Source organism: Phyllobates terribilis, unplaced genomic scaffold (assembly GCF_046119375.1).
Source record: "Phyllobates terribilis strain yellow unplaced genomic scaffold, ASM4611937v1 Scaffold_1__5_contigs__length_1240528914, whole genome shotgun sequence".
In the NCBI taxonomy this organism is placed as follows: domain Eukaryota; kingdom Metazoa; phylum Chordata; class Amphibia; order Anura; family Dendrobatidae; genus Phyllobates; species Phyllobates terribilis.
The window spans coordinates 757,294,827-757,318,581 of record NW_027362761.1 but is presented as its reverse complement, the minus strand read 5'-3'; the positions used below and the strand labels follow the sequence as shown (position 1 = coordinate 757,318,581).

The 23,755-nt window shown below is 44.7% G+C and overlaps 1 protein-coding gene across 1 annotated transcript in view; it reads right to left on the bottom strand.

The window, feature by feature from the left end:
* Positions 1 to 10,073: 10,073 nt before the first annotated feature.
* The window catches only part of SMU1 (SMU1 DNA replication regulator and spliceosomal factor), a 37,508-nt gene continuing 23,826 nt past the window's right edge, over positions 10,074 to 23,755 (bottom strand). Inside the window, exons 9-12 of the mRNA XM_073636912.1 lie at positions 18,631 to 18,757; positions 15,951 to 16,118; positions 15,619 to 15,771; positions 10,074 to 12,486 (exon numbers count right to left, since the gene is read on the bottom strand). Coding sequence (XP_073493013.1) covers positions 12,388 to 12,486; positions 15,619 to 15,771; positions 15,951 to 16,118; positions 18,631 to 18,757 — 547 coding nt within the window. The 3' untranslated portion in view covers positions 10,074 to 12,387. The remainder of the gene's footprint in view (positions 12,487 to 15,618; positions 15,772 to 15,950; positions 16,119 to 18,630; positions 18,758 to 23,755) is intronic.

The window sequence follows — 23,755 nt, the reverse complement described above, 5'->3', positions numbered from 1 at the left end:
CTGCAAGACTTGGTGCCCTGAAGCAGAGATGGATGGCCCGCCTGTCCAACTACGAATTCACCATCAAATACCAGGCGGGACGCTCAAATGCCAACGCGGATGCCCTGTCCAGAATGCCAAACTTACCGGATGTAGGGGAAGATCCAGAAGATCTGGAAGAAGTCGAACTCCCTGCATTCCACCATCATGGGATTACCCTGTATTCCCACCGTGTGAAGGACAGGCGCTCTGCTACGTTCAATCCCTTACCCCACTACAGCTGGGCGGAGACACAAGACAGTGATCCCGCAGTCCATCTGGTGAAGGAAATGCTAACACAGGCTAATGCCCGTCTTGACCCAGACACTCCGGAGGAGACCAAGCAACTGTGGAAGGAGAAAAGTAAGCTGTTCCTCTACAGGGAGAAGCTGTGCCGGAGAATGGTCAACTCTCGAACACATGAACTGACCTGGCAGGTAGTGGTCCCAAGACGAGACGCGGCTATGGTTCTGGAGGCATACCACAACGGAGCAGGACACTTCGGATGGAAAAAGCTGGAGTTCTTGTTGCGTGAACGGTTCTACTGGATAGGCATGAGAGGAGCCATCGAGAGGTGGTGCAGAGACTGTGGCCCGTGCAACCTAAGAAAAAAGGACCATGCCAGCCAGAAGACTCCCCTGAAGTCCATCATCACCAGGCAGCCACTGGAACTGGTAGCCCTGGACCATGTGAAACTGGCTCCAAGCAGATCTGGGTACGTCTACGCCCTCACCATCGTAGATCACTACTCCCGGTTCCTGGTGGTGGTCCCTGTCAAGGACTTAACGGCTCAAACAGCAGCTAGAGCCTTCCAGCAGCACTTCTGCCGTCCACACGGGTATCCGGAGCAAGTGTTGACGGACCAAGGACCAGCCTTCGAAGCGGAGGTCTTCCAGGAGTTCTGCAACCTGTATGGCTGCAAAAATATAAGAATAACGCCCTATCACCCTCAGACCAACGGACTATGTGAGAAAATGAACCAGGTGGTGATAGACTTGCTAAAAACATTGCCCCTGGAAGAACGCAGTCTGTGGCCTGAAACACTGCCTGATTTGGTGGACTTGTACAATCACATCCCCGTAGGCTCCACCAACTGTACCCCGGCTTACCTAATGAGAGCAAGACCTGGTAAGCTGCCTATTGACCTGGATATGGGAGTCCTGACACCTGAGTACACCTCGCCAGAGGCAGACTGGGATACAGAACGGCAGCAGCAGTATCGGAAAGTGCAGGAGAGCGTCGAGCGGAGTCTGTCACAAGCAAGAGAAGGCTTATAACCAGTATGCTCCCGCTGTTCCCCTGGTGCCTGGAGAGCAGGTCTTGAAGAGAAAGAGGCGGCTCCACAAGTTGGACGACCAGTTGGAGAAGGACCCGTACACCGTACTGCCCTCAAGTCATGAGAACCCAAAAGTATGTATCATCACTAAGGACGGAGGAGAGACCACAGCCGTTGTCTCCAGAGACTACCTGAAGAAGTGTCCCGAGCAGCTGCAAAGCCCTGAAGAAGATCAAGAAAACCCTCAACCCGCAGAGGAAAGGGAAGAAATTATCAGTACCGTACTCGGAGACTTTCCCCGGTCCTGGACTCAGATTAACAACGCGGTCGTGGTACCCGTCCTCACCTTTTTCCAGCCAGCCCCAGAAGAGCCTACAGAAGAACAGGTAGTGTCAGAAGAGCAGCCGGCCCAGGAGGCAGAAGAACCCATACCAGCAGCCCAGGAGAATCAACCCTCTGCTAGTAGTGAGTCTGCCGTGCCCCTAGTAAGCCAAAGAGTACGCAGAAAGCTGCCAGACCTACCCGCAACACCTCCTACACCCTGTAGTGCAGAACCAGATAGTGGGTTACGTAGGTCCACCAGGAGCACTAGAGGACAAATGCCCGCTTGCTGGAGAATCTAAACTGTAATATATATTTACCTGTACATACGTAAATGTTGAAAATGGTTTATGTTTGTTGCCTGGTTACTAATTATGTTTCTCTAGTTACCCTTCAGGTTTATTTGGACTGACAGGTTATGGACGCTGAGTAACCGGAACTACATTGTAGATAGTTGCACCTTGGTGCCTCTTGTGAAGATGGCCGCAGAAGAGAAAACCTGTCTGGCGTGGCCTCCTTGTGGCCCAAAGTAGCTAGTCTCAGCCTTGCAGCCACGCCCAAGGCCAACGCTTGGGGTTTGCTTTGGACAGGTCCCCTACTCTGTGCCAAGACTTCACCTTGTTGGGTGATATGGACACTCGGTCATGGACACGCCGTGACCTCTAAAGACTAAAGCTTCTTGTATACAGTACAGACCAAAAGTTTGGACACACCTTCTCATTTAAAGATTTTTCTGTATTTTCCTGACTATGAAAATTGTACATTCACACTGAAGGCATCAAAACTATGAATTAACACATGTGGAATTATATACTTAACAAAAAAGTGTGAAAGAACTGAAAATATGTCTTATATTCTAGGTTCTTCAAAGTAGCCACCTTTTGCTTTGATGACTGCTTTGCACACTCTTGGCATTCTCTTGATGAGCTTCAAGAGCTAGTCACCGGAAATGGTCTTCCAACAATCTTGAAGGAGTTCCCAGAGATGCTTAGCACTTGTTGGCCTTTTTGCCTTCTCTCTGCGGTCCAGCTCACCCCAAACCATCTCGATTGGGTTCAGGTCTGGTGACTGTGGAGGCCAGGTCATCTGGCGTAGCACCCCATCACTCTCCTTCTGGGTCAAATAGCCCTTACACAGCCTGGTGGTGTGTTTGGGGTCATTGTCCTGTTGAAAAATAAATGATGGTCCAACTAAACGCAAGCCGGATGGAATAGCATGCTGCTGCAAGATGCTGTGGTAGCCATGCTGGTTCAGTATGCCTTCAATTTTGAATAAATCCCCAACATTGTCACCAGCAAAGCACCTCCACACCATCACACCTCCTCCTCCATGCTTCACGGTGGGAACCAGGTATGTAGAGTCCATCCGTTCACCTTTCCTCATCGCAGACACAGTGGTTGGAACCAAAGAACTTAAATTTGGACTCATCAGACCAAAGCACAGATTTCCACTGGTCTAATGTCCATTCCTTGTATTCTTTAGCCCAAACAAGTCTCTTCTGCTTGTTGCCTGTCCTTAGCAGTGGTTTCCTAGCAGCTATTTTACCATGAAGGCCTGCTGCACAAAGTCTCCTCTTAACAGTTGTTGAAGAGATGTGTCTGCTGCTAGAACTCTGTGTGGTATTGACCTGGTCTCTAATCTGAGCTGCTGTTAACCTGCGATTTCTGAGGCTGGTGACTCAGATAAACTTATTCTCAGAAGCAGAGGTGACTCTTGGTCTTCCTTTCCTGGGGCAGTCCTCATGTGAGCCAGTTTCTTTGTAGCGCTTGATGCTTTTTGCAACTACACTTGGGGACACTTTCAAAGTTTTCCCAATTTTTCGCACTGACTGACCTTCATTTCTTAAAGTAACGATGGCCACTCATTTTTCTTTTTGAGGCGCGCTATTCATTCCCTCTTGCAGACTCCCGTTACCCGGTCATCATTATGTCACAAGGTAATGTGCGGCTATTCTGATTATTACTAGCAGATCATCTCAGATACCTTATCTGCTATATTATTCTATTTAACTCAGATTTATAGCCTAGCTGGACCCATACCACATTGCCTGACTATGTATTATACCTGGTCATTCATTATGGAGTTACACCTGCAACTGGGCTAAGGTTTCCCTCTCACTCTTATGGGGTTTTCTCCATCTTAACCCCCATTGGGGTCTTTCATCCTAGTCACTCCTTTTTGTCCTTTACGGTTATACATTATATGTTGTATTTTAACTAATAAAGATACTGTATTTTGTAACAACAGCTATATCTCTGGCTGCTTATTATTGAGGGCGATGCTCTTTCTATATATTGGTATTATTTCTATAATATTCCTCTCCCTCCTTTCTTGGATGTTCCATTTTTCTTTACTTAGCTGCTTTTTTCTTGCCATAATACAAATTCTAACAGTCTATTCAGTAGGACTATCAGCTGTATATCCACCAGACTTCTGCACAACACAACTGATGGTCCCAACCCCATTTATAAGGCAAGAAATCCCACTTATTAAACCTGACAGGGCACACCTGTGAAGTGAAAACCATTTTCGGTGACTACCTCTTGAAGCTCATCAAGAGAATGCCAAGAGTGATCAAAGCAGTCATCAAAGCAAAAGGTGGCTACTTTGAAGAACCTAAAATATAAGACATATTTTCAGTTGTTTCACACTTTTTTTGTTAAGTATATAATTCCACATGTGTTAATTCATAGTTTTGATGCCTTCAGTGTGAATGTACAATTTTCATAGTCAGGAAAATACAGAAAAATCTTTAAATGAGAAGGTGTGTCCAAACTTTTGGTCTGTACTATATATGTTGTTGTATTATTGTTTATACCCTGTATTTGTGTTTTCTTAAAAATGTGTTTAGTCCCGGAGTACTAAAATTCACTAGGGGGGAATGTGGCACCACAGGGGTCTGGTTGCCACAGTAATAGAAATATTACGTCTGAGAGTAAGTGGGAGGTTTCTCTGGTCAGGAGCCCTAAGCATGCAACACCTCCCGCCCAGACCTGGGAGGGGAGGAATCTGCCCTTATAAACTGGGTCTGGGGCGGGATGAGTTGAGTTAGAGCCTGGAGAGGGAAAGTTACAGCAGGAGCTCTGTAGGAGCTAGGAGCAGAAGACCAGGGGCTGGAAGCTAAGCAGAGATATAGCTCGCCCTGGCAGAAGAATCTGATAACCGGACACCGGAGTCCGAGGCTGTGGGGACTGATATCCACCCAGCAGCAGAAACCAGCCGGCAGGGGATTCCAGGTCCTCTGGCCATAGAAGCCCGGAGGCTCAGTCACAAGGAAGGGACCAGCACCGCCATCCAGGAGCGGAGGCTAACAGAAGGCCCCAAGTCACCAGCCATACGGGTGAGCACCACACGGTATACTCAGGGACGTGGGCTACTTCTACCCGCTTACAGCAAGGTAGCCAGAAAGAGTGCAGATAGACGGAGAGGCCTACAACTCCACCTGGCCAGGGGAACTCCTGTTTGCTCGCAGACTGACCAGGCCCCATATGCTAGCCAGTATTCCCGGGAGGGTCAGCCTTAATATCACCAGTAAAGACCCTGAACTGCACTGCAAAGACTCTGAGTCGTTCCTGCTCATCGCCGCACCAGCACTGCTAGTGCTGGGACGCCGGCGCACCATCACTCCCATCATCCACATTCCCTGCCCTGAGGCCATACTCCTCCCATGGGGAGTTATCTCATGTTTTGCTGCGCACACCACACCAGCCTCAGCGGACTGCCTCGCAGAGGCGGTACACCCTGACCGCAATAAACGGGTGGCGTAGTCGGACAATTAACTTAAAACCCACAAAATACCGCCATTGGCCTGACCACCCTGAGCCACGGGACCGGGTCACCGCCACAGATACTACAACCCCCAGAACCCCGGTTCCGGGTGCCCCTCGGCCCAGGGGGCGAGTCACATATAATACACAAAAATGTTTCATACAATATAAATAGGGGAAAGGTGTCGGGGGAGGGGGCAGCTAGAGATAAAAAGGCAGGGTAAAGTAGAAAAATCCCTGCAGAGACTTACATCCATCATACTGCATTCAATGAATGATGGGTGTTAATATTTGCTGCCAGCCAGATCATAGAAAAGAATTAGGAAAAGACCGAGGTAACATGTGTGTATATCTCAGGGCTTAATTAGTAAATATCCTAGCATCGACCCAACCAGAAGATTTTTAATCAATATCCCCCAGAGGGATTCCATCAATAGAGTAAAGTAGTATAATACGCGATAGCTCTCCCTATAGGGGATAAGTAACCGGGTATTGGAGATTAGAATGCATTATAATGGGCTATAGTCTCAATTGCTGCACTTTATAAGTGAATTAATTGAACTAAGGCTATAAGTGCAACATAGACATATATATGTTACATCATCAATTCAGAGTTAGCAACATAGAATCTCCATTACCTTGAGTCATGCTAGTACAATCTATGGCGGCGTAGACAGGAATGCTGGGGATGTGAGGCAGCCTTGACGCGCGTTTTGCCCGGAAAATGGCTTCGTCAGGAGGCAGTAACTCTGCTGCCTCATTATAGTGAATGGATCCCTCGGGGGTTTCATCTGAATTACATTACTTGGAGATTTAGATGGAAGCCCCGATGTAAGTGCTCAGCCTAGAGCGCTGGATAAACATTATGTAAAATGTTCCCAATAAAAGCTTCAACTCAATCCTCAAAAAAAGCAATTCCCCACTCAGTACCATCATCTGTTAAAGAAAATATAAGGGGCTTCCACGTTACTGGTTGCACAAAGGCTCTGAAAAAGCGAAATGGCCCTTGCCCCCCAAAAGAAATTCCGAAAATTATGTGCTCCCAAATCCAAATGCCCGCCTTCCTTTTGAGCCCCACAATGTGCCTAAACTACATTTAGGGTCCACGTTTGGCATTCCTGTAGCGATGAGAGCCTACCTAATTTACAGGTGCATGTCTCCAGAAGCATGAGCTGGGCACAACGTACTGGTCACTACAACGGCAGTTGAAATTTTCACTCAGCAACATCCATTGCTGCTTGTTTCTGGAAAACACCCATGAAGTCAAAAATTGTCCCTACACCTGTAGGTAAATTCCCAAAGGGGTATAATTTCCAAAATGCGGTCACTTGAGGGGGGATTCTGCTCTTCTAGCACTTATGGGCTCTGTATATTGAGTCAGCAAACTATTCTACAATAATTTGTTCTCCAAGAGTCAAATGGCGCTCGGTCCCTCCCGGGTCTCACCATAAGGCTAAGCGGTACTGTACAGCCACATATGGGGTATTGGCACGTTTAGAAGAAATTGTGCGACACATTTCGGCACAATTTTTACCCATTGCCCTGTGTGAAAATGTAAAATCTGAGGCTAAAACAATTTTTTTGTGGTAAAAATATTATTTTTTCTTCACTGCTCAATGGTATACATTTCTATGAGTCACATGTGGTGTCAATATGATCACTGCACCCCTAGATGAATTCATTTTGAAGTGTAGTTTGTAAAATGGGGTCACTTATGGAGGGGTTTCTGCTGTTCTGGGACTGCAGGGGCTCTCCCAGTGGGTCCCTTATGAGCTTTGCATTGTGCCTGAAAAGTAATTTTCCACCACATATGGGGTATTGGCATACTCAGGATAAATTGCACAACAATTTTTGGGGTCCATTTTCTCCTCTTACCCTTGTGAAAATATAAAAATTGGGGCTAAAAGATCATTTTTGTGGAAAAAGTTAGCTTTTTTTATTTTCACGGCTCTACGTTATAGACTTCTGTGAAGCACCTGGGGGGTTCAAGGTGCTCACCACACATGTAGATAAGTTCCCTGAGGGGTCTAGTTTCTAAAATGGTGTCACTTGTGGGGGGGTTTCCACTGTTTAGGCACATCAGGTGCTCCCCAAACACGACATGGCTAATTTTTCACGCAAATTTTACATTAAAAAAGTCTAATGGTGCTCCTTCCCTTCCGTGCACCCCAACAATGCTTTTCTCCCACATATGGGGTATCGGCGTGCTCAGGAGAAATTGCACAACAAATTTTGTAGTCCATTTTTTCCTGTTACCCTTGCGAAAATAAAAAAAAGTGGGTCTAAAGTAACATTTTTGTGAAAAAAAAAAACTAAATGTTCATCGCTTTCTTCCACATTCCAAAAATTCCTGTGAAGCACCTAAAGGGTTAATAAACTTCTTGAATGTGGTTTTGAGCACCTTGAGGGGTGCAGTTTTTAGAATGGTGTCACTTTTGGGTATTTTCTGTCATATAGACCCCTCAAAGTCACTTCAAATAAGGTGTGGCCCCTAAAAAAACGGTTTTGTAAATTTTGTTGGAAAAATGAGAAAATCGCTGGTCAACTTTTAACAGTTATAACTTCCTGACAAAAAAAAATAATTTGGTTCCAAAATTGTGCTGATGTAAAGTAGACATGTGAGAAATGTTATTTATTAACTATTTTGTGTGACATATCTCTCTGATTTAAGGGCATGAAAAGTTTGAAATTTGCTAAATTTTCGCCAAGTTTCCGATTTTTTCACAAAGTACCGCAAGTCATATCGAAGAAATTTTACCACTATCATGAAGTAGAATGTCATGAAAAAACAGTCTCAGTTCACTGGGATCTGTTGAAGTGTTCCAGAGTTATTACCTCATAAAGTGACAGTGGTCAGAATTGAAAAAATTGGTCTGGTCACGAAAGCAAAAACAGGCTCTGGTGCGAAAGGGTTAAACAATATGTCATTTTCTTCAAGAACTAAGCACGTGGTGGGACCACACCATTAAAAAATATGTGGAAAAAAGTACGATTCCTAGGGGGTTACGCATAAAAAAGTCCCCCACATATCTTAAGACCAATTCTTAAGTGAGTGGAATTAAATTTTGACACAATGTTCTTTGAAGCTGATGAACCTGATAGTTTCCTATGAGGAAATCACACTTAATGCATTAAAAAATTATATAGGCGAGGTCAAAGGGGAATTGACCAAACCTGTTGATACCCCTGGCTACAATCAATTAATGAAAAAAAATGATAATCTGAATTCACTATAAGAATTTGTCACTATGAAATTTACATTTTATTTTAGTTTTAGAGACTCACTGGACTACAAGAACAACAGAGTTTATACTTGGTCTAAAGGCAATCCAGGTGAGCCATTCAGATCTATATTGAAAAGTCGTCCTAGCCATGGGCAACGTGGTTTTCAGAAAAATAAATCAGTCTTCTTTTCATCATCGGAGTATATTGCCACTGATAGCGGAACCGATACCTCTGGCTCTAGTGCACACAATAGATATAAATGTGGTTCGTCCTCTTCAAAAAACCCACTGGGAGGAGGGGTTGCAGGAGAACAAGGAACAGAAGACTGGAGGCGATATCCAATGAGGAAAAGAAGACACCGTTACTTCTACTAGAAAATAATTTGCAGAGTGTTATTTTCTTTCTTTCGGCTCTACAAATTGACATTCTTGTGAAAGGTCTCAATTATGTTCCTACACAGAATTTCAACCTTTTTCATGTCATTAAGGATGTGAATATATTTACTAGACTCTTGCCTGTAAAAAACACACACTTCTTTTCTGAACAGCAATATACCTCAAGTGATAACACCACCAAGATGATACAAGTGACAGACAATGATACCATGTTTACAGAACAGAATGCTTTATTGACTTTAACTTCACTCCAGGACATATAAGATTCATGACAAAAATATAAGTATTATTCCATCCAATCCCTCATATTATCCTCTTCAGGGTAAGGTTCCCTCTTTAGATCTGTTCCAGACACTGGTTGAACGCAATTCTTAAAAAGCTTCATAAAGAAACACAAGCTGAACTACATTTTGACAATTTCAACAGCTGTCAATTTGTGGCTGTCAGGGAGTTGCAGACCAACTCCAATCTCACAATATGCCAGTCATATAAGGGAGGTGGTCTCGAAACTACCCTTTATTGTAAAATGGCTTGAGTCATCTTGCACGATACTGACACATGTAAACCGGGTCGGACAGCCTCTACGAAACATTGGAGAATTCTCTGGCGGCCCCCGAGCAGGACGTAGAAGGGGCCCACCCTGCTGGTTTCAACTGAATATGCGTCCTCACACCCACACTCAGTTGAAATGTATTGCCACACTGTAATACTTAACGAGGCTGCCGACCTAGCAGAGGCCAGCGGCGATGACAGTGGCATTGCTGGCGTATGACGTCATTGTCATGCAGTGCCTGTGACGGGCACACTCACATCAGCCGCCGGCCTGTGGTAGGTGCGCGGCCATTTTAACATGAGCGCACTGGATCTCAAGAGGATGCTGTGCGGCGCCGGGAGAGCAGGTAGCTAAGAGGGATCTGTTTGTTTTTTTCCTCTTCTCTCACTGTGGATGCGGCTTAATGCTGGGGCCAGGCCACATAGGGGGCACAGCCAGGGCCAAGGGACGTATCCTGTGGGGGCCAGTTTTGTAATGTTATTAAATGTATAAAAAAGGTTTCAAAATGATCTGTACTGAAAAAAAAAATATCTTTAAAAACATGGGTACATTTTATGAACATAGTTCTGTTTATATTTGTAGATTTCCTCCTTCCCTCATATCTCCTATGGTGATCCACTATTCTTCTCATCCTGATTTCTGTAGTTCCTTTCTTGTGGCGCAAGAATACTATAGTCGAGTGGGAAAGTAAACCCATTTGGATATAGGGTCAGCTGAGAAATGACGAATGATAGCCAAGGATTTGAGCTTGTAAAACACACCTTGTACAGATGTTTCCTCTGCTAGGCTCCTATTGTTTTCTAAAGTAGTTTGGAAACTGTCTGACCTGTTGGAAATTCCTTCTGAAGAGGTTGTCTTCAAACTGTAGCATGTTGGCCATGTCCCTCATTCACGAAATATGTTCAGGGATTGGGCTTTAAATTAGAATCGGTAGGAGAGGTCTTGTTACATGAGGACTGTCACATGAACAGGAGAAACAGCGAGTTTGGTGCTAGGAGTGAGAGCGGTTTGACCAGGAGTGATGGAGATGTTCTAGGTAGTTTCAGGTATCTGTCACGACGTGAGAAGTCTACTGATTAAGTTCACGTGGCCGCAGAATTTATCAGACCCGTCACATCCGCAAATTTTGGACATGATTGGCTCCATGTGCGTGTCCACCTAATGGACAGTTGCAGGGGCTGTCTGCTATTTACATGCATTAGTATGGTCACGTAAGTCGCACCAGACTAGAGCATACTGTGATCTTTCTTCACAAGGACTTGAGTTCCGTGTTAAAAGTAGATTGAAAGCCTTAGTATACAGGTTAATACTGGTCTGAGTGCTGTCTGTGTGAGGTCTTTTTTTCTCCACAGACCGCACTCAGAAGATACATTTGTGTGAACTAACCCTAACTCAGAGTTAACCTGGAATGTGGATGGAGGATTATAAAGTTTCTGTAAGGGAAGAAAGGCACTTTATCGCCATAATTATGGATTCAAAAATCCTGGTCAGCTTTCCAACCTACTATGACAAGGAGAAGGCCTATTCTCATTCTCATGGTCTGCTGCAACCATCCATGAAGTAGGGCAGAATGAGTGGGTATTAGATGACTGGAATAGGTAAGGACTCAGCCTGGCCTCAAGAAAATGTATAATTGTGAATAACATCAGCTGCAATATATAACTAAAGGGACAGCAGATTGGTGTATGCTCTATTCTCTACAGTCAGACATGCTAACTGCCATGTTCTCCCTCTCTGGATTTTCCCTATACTATTTTCCCCAGAAAAGTAAACTGGAGGAAAAAAAGATAGTGGATTCAGGAGGGGAGACTTTCTGCCATCCCCTTCCCAAAACAAAGCCGCTAATCTGAATCAAATTCCTGGCACCTGTGAGGGAAAAAAAAAAGACAGGAGACTGGTAAAAGCTGCAGACACACCAAGCAGAAGCGGCTAAGTGAGACAAAGTTACCGCTGGTCCTGGAGTCTTGATTAGCAAGTCTTCCCTGGTGTTAAAGGTTTAAAAAAAAAAAAAAGTCAAAGCAGCAATAACAAGCACAACCATTATTAGAAGTGCTGTCTTGAACAGCACATACCAACTATAAAACCAAGACTTTACAAGAAATAACTTTGTGCATATGTTAAATCCTAAGGCAGGTTTCAAATGTCCGTGAAACGCAGACCATGTTTAGAACGGAATAACTTGCCCAACCACATTTCCTGACCTGAAGCCGTTCGCTCAAGTCAGAGAACCTGGCTGTAGGGTCGTCATTCCTATCCGAGCAAGATTCAGGTTTCACGGATATGTAAAACCAGCATTTGTATGTAAGATTCTGTCGAATGCGGGTTTGATGTGTGTATGAAACACGGACTGTGCTCTGATCAGAATTAATAGCCTGACTGACAAGTTCTCTAACCTGCAAAATAGCAAGTGTAGGCCAGCACCTCACCACAAACGTTTTCTAACCCAACCTAAATTGGACGATACAGGAAATATTTAATATATCCAAAAATAAAGAGATGAGACTCATACTACGCATGCATCTACTATGTTGCTCATTTGGGGCAGACACGCATCAATCAGAAGACAAGGAAACTGCCAAGCTGGAATTGGATATATTTCCATTTTAAAATGAAGTGAGTACTTTACCAAATTGATCATTTGTATTGCAAAGTATTTCCAATCAGAAGTAAAAAAAAAAGTCATGTATATTTGGACATAAAATACGACAGTAATATTCGCTTTAGCTGTATATTGCCTTTGGGGAAAAAAATAAAAGAAAAAAAACTTGCAAAAACTATTCAAACTATTATCATCTAAGAAGTCTCTTTCCACAAGGTCAAATGGTTTTCTTATTATGGTTTCCAGAGTTTTAAAAGGCCATCTTCACTGTAGGTACCAATCAAATTCTGGTGAGGATGATGGGCAATTCCAATGACATCTTTCTCATGCACCTAGAGAAGAAAAGAACAATTTTTTTCATTAAAACATAAAATATTGCCAAAATTTACACTGTGGGTTTTATTTTGCACTATATATTATAAAACATATCGTGTGACTGTCATACTTAACAGAACATTGGATACTATTATACCAGTCCCATATAATCCAGCATATAACAATGATGTACATACCACATACAGTATACAGGAGAATAAGTGATGGTATATGTTATGCGAATATATATGACTAATGTTCTATAATCATAGTATACCATACATAAGTGAAATTGTTCTGCATGGCATCTGATGTTTTATAGTGTCATCAGGGGGCAGAGGCTTAGGTCAGTGCCACAGCCTCTAAACGAAGTGTCATCAGTGACCTCCGTTTCAGGGGCTGGGTAAGTCCCTACTCTACTGAGCATGCGTCTGTTGTCAATTCTGATAGATGCTCAGTAGATTCTTGTCACTGTGCAGTGTTTGTCTCAGTGCACAGTGACAATGCGCTCTCTTTCCACCTCCGATCAGAAGTAATTAGTCGGCAACAGAGTGCACTGTCAATGCATAGGGCGAGTAAAGAATGAGCGAGCAGAGATCAGTGCGGACCCCGTAAGAAATAAAGTAAAATATTAAAAAAATAAAAAAAAGTTACATTTGGATCACTCTACTCCCCACTCGCCCCCCCCCCAATAAAAAAAAAAAACATTTAAAAAATAAACAAATGGTATATGTATCATATTATATATACAAGCCATCTAATATCTTTTATTGCAGGTCTGAATCAAAATTAAGCTAGACAAATAAAATAGTAAAAAGACTATTTTCTTCAAAGAGGAAATTCCCAACTGACTCTAACCCTAACCCCCCCCCCATTCTTTTCCCAACCGCACCCCAACTCCCTAGTTCTCATTACCTAAAATTTCGTATAAGTTGTTATTCTGATATACTATGCCTTCTGATTGAATGTAAACTGATATGAAGAATATTTTCCCTGTGTGGAAAAATTTAACTTGCTGAAGAAAGTTTATATTCTGTATTGCTAAGAAAACGGTTCAATAAAACTTGTTTTGAAAGTAAAAAATAAAACAGATGGCATTGCCATATCCGTAAATGTCTGGTGTATCAAAATATAACATTAATGAACTCTTATTGTAAATGTCAAACAAAATAAAAAAATATGCAAGAAAGGAGGTTTTTTTTTTTTTTTCCCCCCATACACTTTACCTCCCTAAACAAGTCTTTAAAATATTGTATGTTCCCTGATGGTATCAATAAAAATGTCAGCTCACCAAGCAAAAAAACAAGCCCTAATATATTTCCATCAACGGAAAAATAACCATCAAATAAAAACGTAAAAGAACATTTAAAAAAATAAATAATCAAGGCAAGTTATCGCCTTAATCATACTGACTTCATGATGATAGCTTATTTTATCTTTCAATGAACGTCGTAAATAACACCCCCGCTCACAAAATGGAGGAATTGCATTTATTCAATGCATGTTTATAATGAACTGTGGGTGTAGGGGCACTATTTAAATTTTCACTTCAGCTAGCAAAAAAAAAATGAATTGGCACTGCCAGTGGTCCTTGGTGACACGGTCAACATGTTAAAATCACATTTCAGTAAGGCAGCATGGTGGCTCAGTGGTTAGCACTGCAGTCTTGCAGCACTGGGGTCCTGAGTTCAACTCCCACCAAGGACAACATCTGCATGGAGTTAGTATGTTCTCCTTGTGTTTGCGTGGGTTTCCTCCAGGTTATCTGGTTTCCTCCCACACTCCAAAGACATACTGATAGGGAATGTAGATTGTGAGCCCCAATGGGGACCGTGCCGATAATGTCAGTAAAGCGCCGTGGAATTAATGGCGCTATATAAGTGAGTAAAAATAAAAAAAAAAAAGAAATTGCAGTCACTAACAAAATGTCTTTGTATTGTGATCCTAAACTTCATCCTCACTTATCCTTTTGCAAACATTCAGAAAGGTAAGGGAGGGTAAGAGACATCACACACATATGAGCAGATCCTGCCCACATTTACTGCAGTTGTAATGTGAGCTAGCACTACCCTAGGTTTTCATGGCAAATGTCAACAGTGTATAAAAGTTGAAAATATCAATTAAAAAACATAATTTTTGCACCATTAAAACTTTATTAATAATTTACATTTTTTCAATTGTTAAAAAAAATATGTTTTTTTTTAAATGACACAATCCCTTTAAATGTAGAGTACCCAAATGCTCTTCCTATGATAACACAGCTTGGTTGAACTTACATTCATTTTTACTATCTTGCCAGTTCCGTGAAGTACCATTTCCATGCTACCAGGGATAGCTGGTCCTGTGGGTGGGATTACTAATGTAAAAAACGACCTTTCATATATATTGCCTGCTCTTACCAGCCTCCCAGGACTTCAATTACAAAGTGGAAGGACCTATTGAAATTACTTCCCATTTTCAAAGAAATCACTTATCTAACACTGCACAATCTGCTGCCTAGCATGAGAAACATATCCCTCTGGAAATGGCAAAGAAGGAGAGACGGGGATAACAGCAGGCATAGAAGAGATCAAGGTAGGTCTCTCTCTCCTACTTTAAACAGAAAGAAAGTTAATAACCACATGTTTAGATGGGAAACTACTTTAGATTTTCTGCTTCTCGCACAAAAATCGTAAAAGATGCAGGACTGCAAAGTCTTTCACATTTGCAATTGGCTTTTGATGAACATCCACATAGCTCTTAGTGAAATGTTGGCATAATAGTGGCACAAGGTGTGACATTCTCTGTAGCTTATAACAGGAATGGGAGAGATTTTCATAATGATAAAAAAAAAAAAAGTAGAAGAAATACCCTGTCTAAATCTTTGCTCACTGTGAGACGTGTACAAATAAATGGTTGATAGTACCCATATTTTACAAGATGGTAATAAATTGCAAGCTTTTGAGACTACTCATGCCTCTTCATCAGGCATAGAGGCTTGTATGCCTAATGAAAAGGTCTAAGTAGTCTTGAAATCTTTTCAATTCGCCATTGAAATGCATCAACCACTGAGGACTCTCAAATCTCAATATTTTTCTATCTACTGGCTAACACGGTACAAAGATACATATTTTACAAAAAATCTTGGGCATAAGTGTGTCTTCACTTACAGTTAAAGTTCTCTCCAGTTTGCCGGTGACTGTGCTGAAACAGTAGAGCACAAAATCCTCTCCAACACAGTAGATCCACTCTCCTCTGGGCGATAAAGTGCAGCACACAAAATCACCACCTTCTCGCTTACCGGAGCTGAAGCTTCTTACAATCTATGTGGCATTAAATAGAAAAGTCACTATTCGGTTACACAAAGCATTCACTTAGCAACCATGAACAACATAACCCACTGTTTCCAGAGCTTAGTTGGTAACCAAATGTCTACTATTCTTTCTTTACACAAAAGCAGCTCCCCATCGAACACATGTTCTAGCACTTAGACTCTTTTTACCTGTCCTTGCATGTTCATAATAACCACGGTGTTTGATCGGTTACACACAACAAAGTGCTCTGGATTTTTCGGCAGCAGGATAACACTGTTTACGGTAATGTCCGTTCCAGCAGTGCTGCCAAGAGACTTAAATGTATTGGCACATTCTGTGGTCTTTACATTCCAAACCTGGATTAACACAAAAAGCATAATCAAGCATCATCCAAGACAATTGATTAATATAGCATGAGCTGACAACACCAATTAGAGCCTGAAATAAAAAGTGAATATTATTGGCTATCCCATTACAAAGGCATCTGTCAATGGATATATTAGGCATCAAATGAACAGTCAGTTCTTGAAATGATGGAAACAGGAAAAATGGACAAGCATAAGAAAGTGACTTTAATAAAAGCAAAATTGGAGTGGAAAGACAATTGATTGAGAGAATCTTCTAAATGACGGGTTTTTTGGGGAGAGCACAGTGTGCAGTTGCGAGTGCCTACGAAATTTAGTCCAAGGCAGGACAATGGTTGAACCAGGACCAAAAGGTCACAGGCGACCAAGGGACACTATTCCCTACTATGAGTAGTTACACAAATAGCTAAAAAACCCATAATGCTAGCATTGACAGCAACGTGCCAGAACACATACAGTGCACTGTATTTTGCTATGTTTGGAGTTCATAGCCCCAAGCCGGTAATAATACACTGCTCAAAAAAATAAAGGGAACACTTAAACAACAGAATATAACTCCAAGTAAATCAAACTTCTGTGAAATCAAACTGTCCACTTAGGAAGCAACACTGATTGACAATCAATTTCACATTTCACATACTGTTGTGCAAATGGAATAGACAATAGATGGAAATTATTGGCAATTATCAAGACACCCTCAATAAAGGAGTGATTCTGCAGGTGGGGACCACAGACCACATCTCAGTACCAATGCTTTCTGGATGATGTTTTGGTCACTTTTGAATGTTGGTTGTGCTTTCACACTCGTGGTAGCATGAGACGGACTCTACAACCCACAGAAGTTGCTCAGGTAGTGCAGTTCATCCAGGATGGCACATCAATGCGAGCTGTGGCAATAAGGTTTGCTGTGTCTGTCAGCGTAGTGTCCAGAGGCTGGAAGCGCTACCAGGAGACAGGCCAGTACACCAGGAGACCTGGAGGGGGCCGTAGGAGGGCAACAACCCAGCAGCAGGACCGCTACGTCCGCCTTTGTGCAAGGAGGAACAGGAGGAGCACTGCCAGAGCCCTGCAAAATGACCTCCAGCAGGCCACAAATGTGCATGTGTCTGCACAAACAGTTAGAAACCGACTCCATGAGGGTGGTATGAGGGCCTGACGTCCACAGATGGGGGTTGTGCTCACAGCCCAACACCGTGCGGGATGCTTGGCATTTGCCACAGAACACCAGGATTGGCAAAGTCACCACTGGCGCCCTGTGCTCTTCACAGATGAAAGCAGGTTCACACTGAGCACATATGACAGACGTGTTAGTCTGGAGACGCCGTGGAGAGTGACCTGCTGCCTGCAACATCCTTCAGCATGACCGATTTGGCAGTGGGTCAGTAATGGTGTGGTGTGGCATTTCTTTGGCAGGCCGCACAGCCCTCCATGTGCTCGCAAGAGGTAGCCTGACTGCCATTAGGTACCGAGATGAGATCCTCAGACCCCTTGTGAGACCATATGCTGGTGCGGTTGGCCATGGGTTGCTCCTAATGCAGGACAATGCCAGACCTCATGTGGCTGGAGTGTGTCAGCAGTTCCTGCAAGATGAAGGCATTGAAGCTATGGACTGGCCAGCCCGTTCCCCAGACCTGAATTCCATTGAGTACATCTGGGACATCATGTCTCACTCCATCCACCAACGTCACGTTGCACCACAGACTGTCCAGGAGTTGGCGGATGCTTTAGTCCAGGTCTGGGAAGAGATCCCTCAGGAGACCATCCGCAACCTCATCAGGAACATGTCCAGGTGTTGTAGGGAGGTCATACAGGCACGTGGAGGCCACACACAATACTGAGCCTCATTTTGACCTGTTTTAAGGACATTACATCAAAGTTGGATCAGCCTGTAGTGTGTTTTTCCACTTTAATTTTGGGGATGACTCCAAATCCAGGCCTCCATTGGTTAATAAATTTGATTTCCATTGATGATTTTTGTGTGATTTTGTTGTCAGCACATTCAACTTTGTACAGAACCAAGTATTCAATGAGAATATTTCATGCATTCAGATCTAGGATGTGTTATTTCAGCGTTCCTTTTATTTTTTTGAGCAGTGTACTTTTTCAGCAATGCTGGTAGTTGAACAAGCTGGGATCCGCAGCAAGGAAGTTTGGATCACATCTTTGTAAAAAAGATGGGTCCTAGAGATTGGTTAGGCATTGTAGATTAAAAATAGCAGCCAAACATAGGGTCTTCTGTAGTGTTTCACCTAAGAGGTGTCCTGTAGTATCTGGCACTAAGACATTAGCAGCAGGTCCTTGAAAAAGTGCCAATGTCTTCATGAATAAGAGTCGTTTGGTGATACCAGAGGGACCTACACTATATTGGTCAGATGGTTATTATGTATGTCTTGAAAAGGCTGTGAACGTACAGCAATGACCTGTAATCCTGAGGACGCTAGTACATATTACACTATTTATTAAATTACCAGTCTGACATCCAATAATCTGATTCTTACTATACCTTCACAGTGCCATCAGAGGAAGCACTTAAAATGTAGTGACCATCCTGTGAAAACGTAGCCTCATTCACAAATGAGGAATGGCCTCGGAATTCCTTTAGGGTTTTCCCAGATTTTAATCCATGGATTCTGAAAAGAAAGTTTCAAAATAAATTATTAAAAGAGTCAACAGCGCTTGCATTAAAGTAGTTATTGCACTTCCAAAAAAAAAAAAAAAAAACTGTCTAATTCTTTAAAGTGTAACTTTAGCTATAGAAGAAGCAATTAAATGCATTTCATGCGGCTAAGTATCGCAGGCTGTATTGACAACCAAGAAAGGCAAAACTCCAGGACTGAAAATGACTCCATTCACTGCTGCAACCCTTCTGTATCATGATAAGTGGTGGTCGACGTGTTTTCAAAAGAGAAGATCAGTACCAAAGCCTTGAAAGGGGTTGTCTGGGCAAAATACAACTTTATCCAGAGAACAAAATATATGTGAAAATGAAATTCAGTTATACTCACCTACTGGCAGCCGCCTGGACCCAAAGCAGGCAACTTTTAAAACTTTAAGCATCGCACAAATAACTTGACCACTGCAGTCAATCACAGGCCACAGCGGTATGGCAGATGGTGGAAAGGTGACAACACCACTTCCTGCCTCTGTGCAGACCACAGAGCTGGATCCAGGTGGGTGCCGGTAGAAGAGTTTAAGGCTGTCTGCCCACGATGCGTTTTTTAAGAGTTTCCGCAGCGGCAAAAACGCTGCAGAAACGTATGGTAGAAGGCCTGCCATGTCCCCCAATGATAATCCGCATGTGCTGCGGATTTTTCCGCAGCGTTTATGCTGCGCTCAAAAATCCGCAGCATGTCCATTAATTTTGCGGAAACGCGGCGTTTTCGCCGCCATTGACTAGCATTAGACCGCATGGATTACGCATTACAGTATATGTAGATGCGTAATCCACGTGTTCTAATGTGTGGATGGTACCCGGGTGTAGAGGAGAGGAGAGTCTCATCCACACCCAGGTACCATTAAAAAATCTGAAAAAAGAACAAAGTAAAAAATAAAATATATACTTACCTTCTGTCGGCCCGCGCACCGCTCCTGCTTGGTTCCCGGCACTTTGCAGTGAGTTGAAGGACCTGCGCTGATGTCAGAGTCATGTGAGGGGTCACGTGACGCTGACGTCGCCAAGTCTTTCAATTCAAAGTTGCCGGCAGCCGGGACCGAGCGAAACAAGACAGCGCGGGCCATCGGAGGGTAAAGTATATATTTATTTTTTATTTTTACCACTCTCTCGGGTCACACTATATAAATCATTGCTGTTTGCATGGATTTATATAGTGTGACCTAGTTGTCAAGCACTTTCCAGGTGATGCTAAAATCGCCTGGAATTGTCAATCCAAATGCGGAAACGCATGTGAATCCGCATGTATTCCGCAGGAAAAACGCATGCACAATCTGCGTTTTTTCTGCCAGGGAGATGCAGAAATTTTCTGCTTCATTTCTGCATCGTGTGCACATAGCCTATCAGAGTTTGTTTTTGTTTTGCTTTTTAAACATCCAGTCTCCTGGGCAAAGGTTTGTTTTGGCCAGAAAACCCCTTTAACCACTTCATGATCTTGAGTTTTTCGGTTTTCATTTTTTGCTCCCCTTCTTCCCAGAGCCATAACCTTTTTTATTTTTTCGTCAATATGGCCATGTGAGGGCTTGTTTTTTTGTGGGACGAGTTGTACTTCTGAACGACACCATTGGTTTTACCATATTGTGTACTGGAAAACGGGAAAAAAAATTCAAGTGTGGTGAAATTGCAAAAAAAAGTGCAATTCCACAATAGTTTTGTTTTTACCATGTTCACTAAATGCTAAAACTGACCTGCCATTATGATTCTCCATGTCATTATGAGTTTGTAGATACCAAACGTGTATGTTCATTTTTATTTCAGAGACTCGAAGCATCTATATTTCTCTATCACTTCATTGGGGGACACAGGACCATGGGTGTATGCTGCTGTCGCTAGGAGGTTGACACTAGGCAAAAAAAGGAAAATAGCTCCTCCTCCGCAGTATACACCCGCCTACAGGCACCAAGCTCACCAGTTTAAGCTTCGTGTCTGTAGGAGGTAGACCTGGATCTTCACAGATCCAACCCTGTTGTGTTTATTAACCTTTGTTTTTTCTCTTTCAGATACAGCTCTTCAGGCTACAGGGAACACTGCGTCCCCTGTTAACCCACTAGCGACCGAGAGAGCAATGTGGCTACCCCCACATCGGACCCGCTGGGCAGGACTTATTCCCTGTCACCTTAGGGTGTCTCAGGGTGATTTCGGTGGCCAGTCCTAGCCTGTTCCCCACCCCAGCCCCTTCCTCGAAGCGGCCTGGGAGGGAGACGGTGGTCCCTGCGAGTGACCTTCCCCCAGTCTTCTGGGGTTGACACTGTCTCCTGCACTGTCCAGGACCGGACAGTGCGGGAAGGAGGAAAAGCCAGGATCCCCCCCTATCCAGGAAGGCATCCCAAGACCATCCTCAGAAGGAGAAAGGAAGGGACGATTCCCGGACCCGCTAAGACAGGTACCTCCCTTTCAGCTGTAGGTCCCAGTCCCCCGGCGTTACCTGCCTTCCTCCCCCAACCCCTCACCAAACATGGCGCTTAACAGCGCTTCCCTGGGCCACTTCCTCCTTCTTCATTATGCGCGGCAAATATGCCGCCCTTTTCTCCGTTGGGGGGGGCGTGTCCGGTGGGCGGTCCCGCTCCGACAGATATGCGCCCCCTCCTATTTGACCAACCAGGGCCGAGGAGCATAGTGACGCTTCCGTCACGCCCTCGAGCCTTCCGCGGACCTATCAACGGGGGGCCTCTCAAGCCCGCCCCCCTCCCCATCCGCATATCAGAGCCTCAGACGCGCTCCGTCATCAATGCAGCATCCTCTGCTCCTCTCCCTACACCGACGCCATCACTCTGTCGCACGCAGCTCCCTACTCCGTCGGCACCTACTGTGACCCGCTCCAGCCTCACCTTCGGAGCCTTTCAGGGGGACACGGGACCGCTTCTCTGCAGGATCGGGTAGGCTCTGTCCTGACACAGACCCCCACCCTTCCCTGCCCACAGCGCCCTCCTCTACAGTATCCCTGGTCAGGCACATATGCCCAAACCCAGGGAGCTCTCAGTCCGTCCCTCTCACATTGTCACATAGTACCGCAAAGAGCACAGGCGTAGTAAGTGGCCCGCGGGTCTCACTACGGCCTTCTGCTCGACCTGCAAACCTCCCGCCATGCTGGCACCCCAAGATCCCCCCACCGATCAGGACGTGGTAACCCCCTCCCCTCCAGGGTGGGCTGTTGCTATGTCACAGTCTGTCTCTGACCTCACCAAGGTTTCTCAATCTCTGGTGCAGGTCTTAGAACGCTTGCCAGAACGTTTGCCTATGTTATCCACGGCCACCAGCGCTCCGAACGTCCCCACAGACGATTCGCAGGCACCCCTGCCCCCTCCTCACAGGGGCAGACGGACGGCACGTTCTCAGAAACAGACTCACACAAAGTTCATTCTCCAGTTCTCCAGACTCCAAGATGCTCCCTGCGTCTCACACCTCTTCCCCGGAGGTCGCCCCGGCTTCAAATTCAGACTCTGGTTCCGATACAGACCAGTATTCCAAGATCCAGGACATGATAGACAGCCTTTATAACGGCTGTCAGACTCTGCATGTTCCAGAAGACGAGAGCCCTTCCCGGGACTACTCAGTTTCCTTCAAAAAGATTAAGCGTCCTGCACAGACAGTGTTTTTCAAAAGCAGTGGGAGCATCCAGAAAAGCGCTTTACAGGAAAGAAATAGTTAAACGTCCTATACCCCTTTAACCATGACCTTGTCAGCAAATGGACGGAGTCCCCATCTGTGGACCCTCCCGTCTCTCGCCTTTCCACCAAGACGGTACTGTCTCTTCCGGATGGTTCCTCCCTTAAGGATACCACGGATAGACAGGTTGAGGCTCTCACTAAGTCAGCCTTTGAGGCCGCGGGCACCTCCCTTTGCCCTTCCTTCGCCTCAACTTGGGTATCAAAAGCAGTGTCCGCGTGGGCCAAACAGCTCAGACAGGGAATCCTAGCAGGGGCCTCGCCGGATGATCTGGCTGACTTAGCTGATCAAATCGGCCACGCTGAAAAATATCTACTTACGGCGTCCCTCGACTCCGCTGCATGCTCAGCACGGGTCTCCAATAATATCGTTGCCTTACGTAGAATTCTTTGGCTTAAAGCCGGGAACGCCGACCCGGCTTCCAAAAGATCTCTAACTAATCTTCATTTTCAAGGTTCCAGGCTCTTTGGATCCAAGCTAGACCAGATCATCTCTGATGCTACTGGGGGTAAGAGCACCTCTCTCCCCCAGCCCAGACGCCTTTTTCCTAGGAGACGCCCTCTTCAGTTCCGGTCCTTTCGTCAGTTCGCTCAACCGAACCCCTCCTCTCATCAGGACCGTACTCCAGCACAGCGGGACAATCGTAAGCCCTCTTTTAGGCCCACGCCTAACTGGCGCCCAAAGAGTCGCTCCTCCAAGTCCTCTGGATCACGATCACGATCCAACAGGTTTTCCTCAACATGACGGGTCACTCCCACCTGGGACTTCTCCCAGGGTGGGCGGCCGTCTCCTTCTGTTCACAGATTCTTGGCTCCTGGCAATAGAAGATGCCTGGGTCAAAGAAATTGTGACTTCCGGCTACAAAATCGAGTTAGACTCCAGCCCACGATCACGTTTTCTCAGGTCCCGGCCCCCACAACCATCTCTGCTTCCCGGTTTCCTTCAAGCCATCACCTCCCTTCTGCGCTCAGGAGTCATAGTCCCGATTCCCGTTCAGGAAAGGTTTTCCGTTTTTTACTCAAATCTCTTCGTAGTCCCAAAAAAGGACGGCTCACTGCGTCCGATTCTGGACCTCAAACAGCTAAACCGACATGTACGCATCCAACAGTTCAGGATGGAGTCCCTCAGGTTGGTAATCGCCTCGATGGAGGCCGGGGAATATCTATGTTCAGTGGACATTCAGGATGCATACCCTCACATCCCAATCTGCGCGTCACATCAGAAGTTCCTTCGCTTTTCCTTCAGGAATGCGCATTACCAGTTCACTGCCCTCCCCTTCGGCCTCGCCACA